At 42.6% G+C, this 10,979-nt stretch overlaps 1 protein-coding gene across 6 annotated transcripts; it reads left to right on the top strand.

Annotated features, from left to right (window-relative positions):
* The first annotated feature begins 821 nt into the window (after positions 1–821).
* Positions 822–10,723, top strand: LOC129546370 (uncharacterized). Of its 6 annotated transcripts, XM_088830361.1 has the most exons (5): positions 918–1,079; positions 1,273–1,377; positions 1,493–1,531; positions 2,362–2,488; positions 6,877–10,723. In XM_088830361.1, the coding sequence occupies exons 3-5, from the start codon at positions 1,499–1,501 to the stop codon at positions 8,325–8,327; spliced, it is 1,611 nt and encodes a 536-aa protein (XP_088686487.1). In that variant the 5' UTR covers positions 918–1,079; positions 1,273–1,377; positions 1,493–1,498; the 3' UTR covers positions 8,328–10,723. The 6 variants fall into 6 exon arrangements, with proteins under 6 accessions (XP_088686483.1, XP_055267240.2, XP_088686487.1 ...); XM_088830357.1 differs by lacking the exon at positions 1,273–1,377 and having other exon boundaries at positions 822–1,188; XM_055411265.2 differs by having other exon boundaries at positions 822–1,377.
* Positions 10,724–10,979: the final 256 nt, after the last annotated feature.

Raw genomic sequence — 10,979 nt, 5'->3', positions numbered from 1 at the left:
GTCTACTACGGTCCAGGTGATTTTTTTTTTTTTCCTTTAAAGTCTCGGCCAAAACTCACTAAAGCTCACAAAAACGACTTAAACTCCTCAGTCTGCGTGCATTTCAAGGACTCTTGCATCTACCAGTGTATGTTCACTAGAGTCGACTGCACGGAATCTGAATTATCTAAGCACTTAAAAAGATCACTATCTCTTGAGAGTCCCTTGGACTGCAAGGAGATCCAACCAGTCCATTCTAGAGGAGATCAATCCTGGGTGTTCATTGGAAGGACTGATGCTAAAACTGAAACTCCAGTACTTTGGCCACCTCATGCGACGAATTGACTCACTGGAAAAGTCTGATGCTAGGAGGGATTGGGGGTGGGAGGAGACGGGGACGACAGAGAATGAGATGGCTGGATGGCATCACCGACTCGATGGACATGAGTTTGAGTGAACTCCGGGAGTTGGTGATGGACAGGGAGGCCTGGCGTGCTGCGATTCATGGGGTCGCAAAGAGTCGGACACGACTGAGCGACTGAACTGAACTGAACTGATCTCATTAAGGCTTTCGAAATCCACTTCAAACTCCGCAGAAGTTGGCCTTCGCCTCTTTAAGAGGAAGCGAAGCCTATCCCCGACCTAGAAAAACAGGGAGGTCTGTTCTCAGCAGCCCTAGAGATTGCTTGCTGCCTTTCCAGGGGAGATTCAAGCAAATACGACCCTCCCGCCGGCCTGTGTGGCAGCGGGAACTCCATTACCCAGAAAGCCACGCGTTGAGAGGCAGCTAAGATTACCCAATGAACGCCCAGAACTTCAGCATTTCTGGAACGTGGTGAGGGGGGACTTGTGGTGTTTTCGTTGCGGTCTTTTCGGTTGTTATCTGGGTCCTAAGGCCGAGTGCGTAGAATCGGGCATGAAGTAACAGAGAAGGGGCGGGAAGAGGATTGATTTGTACCCAGTTACTGGAGGCGGTTCTAGAGTCGGGCACGTCGCCGCCTGCGGGGCGGCTTGGAGACGCTGTGCCGGGTCCGTCCGGGCCAGGATTTACCAGGCCCAGCGGCTTCGTAGCGGCAGTTGCCCTGAGCGACCTGCTTCAGGTAAACGCTGTCCTGCGGGCCCGCATCGCCCTCGACCCACCGGACACTAAAGCTCCGAGTGTGGGAAGCCTCCTCACGTGCCCACAACTCCGGCCCCGGGATACAGGCGGTGAGGCGGTCGTGTGGGGGGCCCTGTGTCTGACGAACAGTTTGATGGTGCATGGGAGAGGGTGACAGGCTGCGGAACCCCCAGGTGCAGAGGCTTGAAGGTCGGACCGAGGCGGGAGGACCGGGAACCCTGGAGCCCTTTGATGTCTGCAGGGAACAGAACACTCAGCTGCTGAAAGTCAGTACAGAGGTTAGAGGCTCGTCCCCAGGTACTTGGTTCGGGTGCCGCCAGGTGTGCAGGGAAGGCCTGAGCCTCTGGAAAATTGCCAGGATCACATCCCTTTAAGACCTTCCTCTTCCCACAGGTTTCCATGGCTGCAGAGGTGCTTTTAGAACCTAATCGGGTAAGTGGAGTTTAACCCTCATTGGTCGCAACACTGTATTAGTCGCTCAGTCGTGTCCGACTCATTGCGACCCCATGGACTGTAGCCCGACAGGCTCTTTTGTCCATGGAATTCCCCAGGCAAGAATACCTGACTGGGTTGCCATTCCCTTCTCCGGGGGATCTTCCCGACCCAGGGATCGAAACCAGATATTCCGCATCAGAGGCAGATTCTTTACTGTCTGAGCCACCAGGGAAGCCCTCTAATTTTCTCCAAATTTGGGTTGTCATGAAACTTGTCACCTGGCATTTTCCCAGCCCTTGGGTGTGCAGACCTTGGAGAATCCGAGCTCAGTCCTGAGTCCAGTCTAAGTGTTATATGAAAGGGTTCCCATTTCAGGCCACCAATAGAAAGATGTGGAAGCTTGTCACAAAAACAGGAAGTGCTTGGAGGTGAGGCTAAGTTGTTTCAGGGAATTGCAGGTCTCCTTCCTTCCTGGCGAGAACAGACTGGGTGTGGGGAGCAGCAGTCTGACCTGGAATGACTGTATGTGAAGTCGGGCATCTATTCTGGAGGCAGTGGGAGGTGTGGATCAGATGACTGATCTGATCAATTAGGGAGGTGATTTCTTCTGAGTCTTTACAGGCTCCACTGGTTGCAGAGTGGACAGCAGCGTGAACAGAGTGGTTAGTGGGAGAGTGAGGAGAGAGCAGACAGCTATGGCACCAAGGTCCAGAATGTCTTCTGAGCTCTTAGGAGGAAGATGGAGATGGGGTAGATGTGTGAGGAGGTGGATTGTGGGTCTTCAGGAGTGAGGCAGTTGATGGTCTCATCTGTCTGTATCCTGGCAGGACAGTGTGACCTTTGAGGATGTGGCTGTGTACTTCTCCTGGGAGGAATGGGCTCTCCTTGATGAGGCTCAGAGATGCCTGTACCACGATGTGATGCTGGAGAACTTTGCACTTACATCCTCACTGGGTAAGCTCTTCCACCTGCCCCTGTGCCCTGGGCCAAGCTCTGTGCTTCTCTTATCTCCAGGGGCAGGTGTGTCCCCAGTTCCCTGGATTTGTGCTGTGTTTACAAGGGCTGGGCTGAGTGCTCTCCTTCTCATCTGTGTCACCACAGCACCTACTGCCCCAAAGCCTCCTAGGGAAGGGTTTGGTATCACTGTTGTTTTGTCGGCCTAATGGACTCCAGTGTCTTGCCCTCTGCCTCACTGGGTGACTCTCTAGCACCATAGCACCCTAGTATAGCACCCTTCTTTCCTACAGCTCACATTTGTTTCTGACTGTGCTGGAAGTGTAGTCACTTACATAGTCACTGCTTACACAAATGTAAGTACTACTTACAGATCCTTTAGTTAGGTGTTTTTTTACTTTATTTTTGTTGTTGCAAAATATACAAAACATTTGCCTAATGGACTAAATGGCATTTAGTCCATTCTCATTGTGCAGCCATCACAATCCTGCATCCATAAAACTTTTTCATCATCCAACTGAAACTTCATACCCATTAATCTAACTTCTTTCATCCATTGACAGCCACCATTCTACTTTCTGTATCTATGAATTGATTGAGTGTGTCATGTAGGTAGAATCAGACAGTAGTTCTCCTTTGATGTTTGGCTTGCTGCTGCTGCTGCTAAGTCACATCAGTCATGTCCGACTCTGTGCGACCCCATAGACGGGCAGCCCACCAGGCTCCCCCGTCCCTGGGACTCTCTAGGCAAGAAAGAACACTGGAGTGGGTTGCCATTTCCTTCTCCAATGCAGGAAAGTCAAAGTGAAGTCGCTCAGTCGTGTCCGACTCTCCGCGACCCCATGGACTGCAGCCCACCAGACTCCTCCGTCCAGCATAATATGTTAAAGGTTTATCTATGTTGTAGCATGTGTCAGAATTTCTTTCCTTTTTATGACTAAGTAATATTGTATGTACAGATTTTGTTTACTCAGTATTCCATCAGTGGACAGTTGGGTGCTTCTGCCTTTTGTTTCTCGTGAATCATGGTGTTATGACATGGGTATGCAGATTTCTTTTAGTGTCCTTGCTTCAATTCTTTTAGGTATATACATACCCACAACCAGAATTTCTGTATCTGTGATAGTTTTTTTCTTTTTTAATTTTTTGAAAAATCACCATAGTGTTTTCCATAGCAGCTGCACAAAGGTACCAATTTCTCCTCTTCTTGCATACATTTCTTTTTTGTTTTTTTGAGTAATAACCATTATAATTAGTGTGAAGTGGTATCTCATTGTGTTTTGATTTGCATTTTTCTAACGACTAATGATGTTGAGCATCTTTTCATGTGCTTATTGTTTATCTTCTTTGGAGAAGTGTCTCTTCAAAAAGTCTTTTGAGAATTTTTGAATCAAGTTGATTGATTTTTGTTGTTGAGTTTTAGGAATTCTGTCTTTATTTTGAGTGTTAACCCTTCATTGGATATGTGATTTGCAAATATTTTCTCCCATTCTGTGAGTTGCCTCATTCTTATGTTCATGGCATCCTTTGATGTACCAAAATTTTTCATTTTGACGAAGTCCAGTTTGTTTTTCTTTTGTTGCTTGTACCTTTAATGTCATAACTAAGAAATCATTGCCAAATGCAGTTGTCTTGAAGCTTTTCCATTATGTTTTCTTTTCAGAGTTTTGCGGTTGTCGCTGTTAACTTTAGATCTTTGATCCATTTTGAGTTAATTTATGTACCATGCAACTTCATTCTTATGCATGTGGATATTCCGTTTTCCTGGCATCATGTGTTGAAAAGTCTGTTTTTCCTTTTCAAATGATATTGGCCTTCTTTTTGAAAACTGTTTGAACTTATATGAACAAGCTTATTTTTGAGCTCTTTATTCTCTTTCATTGGTCTATATGTCTGCCTGGATTCCAGTATCACACTGTTTTGATTACTGTAGCTTTACAGAGGTATTTGATATTTAGATGTGTGACTCCTCCAACTTTGTTCTTCTTTTTCAAATTTGTTTTGGCTATTTCATGTCCCTTGAGATTCCATATGAATTTTAGGATGAATTTTTCTGTTACCACAGAGATTCTCACTGGATTTTTGATAGGATTGCACTGAATATGTAGGTGTTGTGGATAGTTTGGTTGCTTTTTGGGGGGATAGTTTTGATATCTTCAATATTAAGTGTTCCAATCCATGAGCATAGAAGTTTTTCCATTTATTGTCTGTAATTCTTTTAGCTATGTTTTGTAATTTTTAATGAACAAATCTTACTTCCTTGGTTAAATTTGGTAATTTATTCTTTTGACAAATACTTTTATCAGTGGAATTGTTTTCTTAGTTTCCTGTTGCTTGTTAGTGTATAGAAATATAACTGATTTTTTGTTCCATTTTATATTCTCTTTCTTTGCTAACTTAATTTATTCTAATAGTTTTGTGGTGGAATCTTTAAGATTTCATGAGATGTGGTGATTTATTACTTCCTTCTTTTCTCTTTTGGATGACTTTTGTCTTTCTTGCCTAATTGGTCTGTCTAGAATTTCTAATAGTACGTTGAATAGTAGTGTTGGAAGCTGGCATTCTTTTCTTATTTGTGATCTTGGAAAAATAGTTTTCAGTCTTTTACTATTGAGTTTGATGTTTGCTGTGGGTTTTTAATTTTTTGCTTCCATTATGTTAAGCTGCTGCTGCTGCTAAATCGCTTCAGTCGTGTCCAACTCTGTGCGACCCCATAGACAGCAGCCCACCAGGCTCCCTTGTCCCTGGGATTCTCCAGGCAAGAATACTGCTGCTGCTGCTGCTGCTAAGTCGCTTCAGTCGTGTTCAACTCTGTGCGACCCCATAGACGGCAGCCCACCAGGCTCCCCCGTCCCTGGGATTCTCCAGGCAAGAATACTGCTAGTTTCCTTCTATTCATAGTTTCCTAGTTGAGTATTTTCATCATAAAAGGGTGTTAAATTTTGTCAGATGTGTTTTGTACATTGACTGAGGTGATAACATTTTTTCCCTTTCTTTGATTACATTGATCAAACTTTGTATGTTGAATCATCCTGGCATTCTAGACATAAATTTCAGTTGTTTGTGGCATACCATCTTTTTATTGTGCTGCTGAATACAGTTTGCTAGTATTCTATTGATAAATTTTACACTGATAATCATCAAATATATTCCCCTGTAGGTTTCTTTTAGTGTCTTTGTGTGCCTTTTTTGTTAATATCAGAGTAATAGTAAGAGCTCCAAATGACATAAAGCAATTTTGCATTACAAAGTGGTTACATCAGACTGATTCTACCACTGTAGTTGTTGTCCAGGTGGGAAAACACCTGGTTTTACTACTCTGCCATCTTCCTGCTTGCTTACTCCTGCATCTTACTACTCTGCCATCTTTACTACTCTGACACTCTTTTGTTGTGTCCATAGGTACTATTTGTAATATTTGAAATATGTTTCCTGTGATCTGTTATGTCCTGAGTTTTTTGGGCGAGTATTGGCTGCTGACTTGTCCTGTCCTTCCCTTTGAAGTTGTATCATCCAGCTCTCATGCAATAGCTCAGCTGGGGCTAGAGGAAGAGTCTTTTTTGCTTCCCAGGATGCATATGATTCCACTCTCCACAAGATGGGCCCAGAGGGGACCTGACCCAGATGAATAGCAGATGGGAGAGGACATGACATCAGGGCTTGGTTGAAGTCATATCTAGAATCTCTCTTGTTTTACTTCTGTTTTGGTGCCATTGCCAGTGACCAAGCTCACCTCCATCTTTCCTTCTCCATTCTTGGCACTTTACTGACTTGTCATTTCTGTTGGTTGTTTTTATTCTGACTCCACCTGAGAGCTCCTGTCTACCTCTCTGAACTGCTTCCCTTACTTATTCCTCACACTGTTCCCTCCTCAGTGCTTTCCCCTTTATAGTGTTCTAAAGTAGGCACCTATATAATAATCCTTACACCTGTTAACCTTTGTTCCAGTCAGATTTTTCTGGACCTGAAATAGACTTCTGCACGGCATCACATGTCATCAGCAGATATAATCTTGCTAAAAACTATTGACATGCCTTCCCTGGTGGCCCAGTGGTTAAGACTGTGCTTCCACTGCAGGGGACACTGATTCAATCCATGCATCCCACATGCCAGGTGTCATGGCCAAAAAAATAAGGCCGTTGACAAAGAATGATCTGTGGCATGTGCCTTTCCCTTGGGCCTTTCTTTGTGTCCTGTGCCTATTGAAGCCTGTACCATTATGTGACCTAAGGACTGAGTGGTGTACAGAAGTTGCTTTCTTAAGGTGACCTCAACTTCTTTTTCTTGAAAACAGTTTCATGGACTGATTCTTTGTTGTATCAAGTTACTTTTGTGATGTCTTCTAAAAAAGGTTAACGTGTACTTCACCATCACTTCTTTAATTTCAGGCTGTTGGCATGGAGTAGAAGATAAGGGAGCACCTTCTGAAAAAAGCATTTCTGTAGAAGGAGTGTCACAGATCAAGACTCTCAAGGCAGATTCATCTCCCCAGAAGGGCCAGCCTTTTGAGAAGTGTGGCCCAGTCTTGAGAGATAATTTTCACTTGCCTGAGCATCAGGAAGCACATCTTGGGCAGAAACCGTACACTTGTGGGGATCGATTCTATATCTCTGCCAACCTTCAGCAATATCAGGGACAACACATTAGACAGATACCCATCAGAACTTCTGTGGACACAGCCTTGATTATAAAGAGCTGCAGAACCCATGTGTCAGGGGAATCCTTTTTGTCTGAGGGAATAAGGAAAGATGACTTAGCCAGCATGGGATTTTTCTATCAACCGGTCACTCACACTAATGAGAACCCAAACAACAATAATGAGTATGAGGCTGTCTTTCACAGTGGGGAAAGGCATCGGAACTGGGGAGAAGGCAAAAAAATCCTCAACTGCACAGAAACACTTGTTGAGCACCAACAAGTCCTAACTAGAGAAGGGCTTTATGAGTGCAGCAAATGTGGAAAAACCTCTACCCGAAGGTGGAATCTCATTCAACACCAGAAAATCCACACTGGAGAAAGACCTTATGAATGCCATGAATGTGGAAAATCCTTTACCCGAAGCAACAGCCTGAAGACCCACAGGAAAGTTCACACTGGAGAAAAACCTTATGAGTACAAAGAATGTGGAAAATCTTTTAGTCACAGATCCAACCTTGTTCAAAATCAGAAAGGTCACTGTGGAGAACGGCTTCATCAGTGTGGTGAATGCGGAAAATCTTTTAGCCGAAGCTCCACCCTGATTCATCACAGGAGACTTCATACTGGAGAAAGACCTTATGAGTGCAGTAAATGTGGGAAATCCTTTAAGCAAAGCTCTAGCCTCAGTTCACATCAGAAAATCCACACAGGAGAAAGGCCTTATGAGTGTAGGGAATGTGGAAAATCATTTAGCTGCAAATCTAACCTCATTATCCACCTGAGAGTTCACACTGGAGAGAGGCCTTATCAGTGTCAGGAATGTGCAAAATCCTTTAGCTGCAAATCTAACCTCATTAACCACCTGAGAGTTCACTCTGGAGAAAGGCCTTATGATTGTGCAGAATGTGGACAATCTTTTACTCAAAGATCCATCCTCATTCAACATCAGAGAATTCATACTGGAGAGAGGCCTTATGAATGTCATGAATGTGGGAAATCTTTTAGCCGAAAATTTAGCCTCATTTACCACCGGAAAGGTCACACTGGAGAACAGCCTCATCAGAGAAAGGAACGTGGGAAATCTTTTAATTGCAAATCTAACCTCAATGAACACCTGAAAATTCACACTGGAGAAAGATCTCATGAGTCTGGGGACAGTAGAAAATCCTTTAGCCAAAGTTCCAGCCTCATTCAGCATTAGAGAGTTATTAAGAAAAATATCTTAAGAGGCCGTGAATGTGGGCAGTCTGTTAGCTGCTAATATGGCCTCATTCAATACTAGAGACTTCACACTAGTGAAAGGCCTTAGATGTGCTGGCAGATGCAGTTTACTTCTAGTATAATTACACTGGAGGAAAGAAGCTGTGAGGGAGCCATCTACCTGAATTAAAGCTCATATATCAGAAAATCTTCAGTAGGGGCATTCCCCTAAAGTTCCAGTTATGTGAGAATCTCTTAGGAGTTGTGTTACAGTTTCTTACCTCCAAGGACCAGTTTTATGTCACTGCCAGTTCTGTGGAAGAATTCATTTTCATCTCTATCACCTGGCAGGTCCACAGTGTGCAAAAATTACCTCCCAACATGCTTAGGTAAGCTGACCTCTGTCCCATCCCCTTAGTTGATGGAAGTAATGAGTAGTCTTAGCTCTTATGGCATCCTCTTTCCCTTCTCATTTCCACAGTAGAGCGTGAACCTCATTCAGTTTGGGCCCAGTGGACCCAGTCTGAATTCTGTTGGTGACTTGACAGAAAGGCCTGCATTTTCAGGGACATGTTAGTTTCTAGTGACACTTCTCTTGGATTTTCTCAGCCTCCAAGTGTGAAGGAACTGGAGGAACCAATCTGAGAACTGCATGCCTCACATTACTTTGCACTTTGCAATAATAAAGGCATTAATATTAAGCCCCCTTTGGTCTGGGGGTTCTATTCACTGTGTGAGATGATCTGAAGACAGCTAGGCTCTACCAGCATTGAGGGTGGCACAGATTTCATGGGGGTCAGGTACATTGTTTGCCTCACATGTCAGTATGAATGAAGAATATAGCTCTCTTTCTAGTTTTGGCACAATGTAAATACATTGTTACCCAAAGTCTCCTAGGAAAGACTGCAGAACTTTGGGGTCCTGATTTGTGGACTGTGTATCAGGGTTTTTTTGTGGGCTCAGAAAACACCCTGGGAAACCAGGAAGTTGTGACAACCCCCAGTACTTCTGGGAACATGAATTGTTATTCAGAGTGAATGTCACATAATGCTTAGCAGTTAACCTATGAAAGAACCACATCCCTGATCCCCAGAGTTCACTAGATAGTGCCACTGTAAGACTACAGGGCTGGGGGGAACCCTGTTGGTAAAGTACCCTGGAGCAGAGGAGACTGCAGTGAAGTAGGTGGAGTGTGCCCAGATGCTTCAGTGACTGTGCAGTATCACTGTTCACAGATGCCCAGAAATTCCCAACCTCCAGGCACGTGTGTCTTTTGTGGCTGAGGTCATTGTCAAAGAAAATAAGCTATTGATTTTCTGGATTCTTATAGCTTCTCTGGGGTTTTCAGCCAAAGCCCTTTGCCACAGAGGCAGAGAAACAGAGAGAGAAAGGAGAACCCTTAGTCCACAGTGTGCCTCTGTGACCAGCCAGCCTTCCTGTTAACTCAGGTGGGAAGGAATCTATTACTCATCAGTATTTGCTACCACTAAGGCAAGGCTGTTGCTCCAAGGTCATCAGGAAAGAGAAGCAATATAGGATTGCCAAGCCTGATTTTCTGAAAAGAGTGGGATATCTATATTTTGCTTTTGAACCATTTTATAAATTTTTATTCTAGTCATCATGCAATATTCTGTGTCTATTTGAAGTATGCAATTTAAAGTTTACTTGTAAACCAAGAGAACCTCATCATAATCACAATAATGTAAGTTTTGGCCATCATTGATTTACCTTCCAATAGATTATTTTGTGTGTTCTAGAATTATATATGATTTTATTCTTAAAATGTTTACTTTTTCTGATTTTATTCATGGTTCATAATTATTTTGAGATTCTTCAATTATTTATATAAAAATAGTTCATTCTTTTTATTGCTGAACTAAGTGTCTTTTCTATACTTATTTCATTTGTTTATTCATTCATCTGGTTAAGAGAATTTGGGTTACTTCCATTTTTGGCTATTCTAAGTAAAGCTGATAGAACAGTTTTATGTAATTCTGTATGTTTGTATTTTCACTTGTCTTGTGTTAATAATTCAAAGTATAATACCTGAGTCAGAATAGGTGAATGTTTAACTTACAAAATGGCTAAATGGTGACCTTAAATCATTGTTTGCTTTTATATACCCACCAGGTTTATGTAAAATGCCTCCACATTTTTGCCGGTACTTGATATGGTCAGTCTTTTGAATTTGCCCTTTTAGTAAGGAAACACTAATTTTAGTTACATCTCCATAAGGATTCATGGTGTTGAACATTTTTTTTAATGTGTTTATTTGCCATCTGTATATCTTCTTGGTGAAATATCTGTTTATATCTATACTTGTTTTACTTTTTTTCCTCATTTTACTTTTTTATGTTGTGATTATTTACCTTTTTATTAATAAATAATCAGCTCACTTTTGTTCCTTAATTTTTATGCATTCTGTACAATGTAATTACCATATATACCATATACTTATATAAGTTTCATCTGCATTGTTTATGTATTCTTAAGCCTAGGCTTTCAAAAACACAATTAAGTCTTGGTTTGTAGTGTTTTCCAATTTCCCTTATATAAATATTCTCACTTTGGCCAATTTCAAACTGCCAACGTGGTATCACTGAACATGGAGTTGGAAAGAGTTGCTAGAAGTACATCATTCTAACTCCAGGAA

The sequence above is a fragment of the Moschus berezovskii genome, chromosome 22, assembly GCF_049115385.1.
Source record: "Moschus berezovskii isolate FMDL1 chromosome 22, NW_MosBer_1.0, whole genome shotgun sequence".
NCBI classification, from domain to species: Eukaryota; Metazoa; Chordata; class Mammalia; order Artiodactyla; family Moschidae; genus Moschus; species Moschus berezovskii.
The sequence above is the reverse complement of the archived record's forward strand: the minus strand, read 5'-3'. Positions and strand labels throughout refer to the sequence as shown.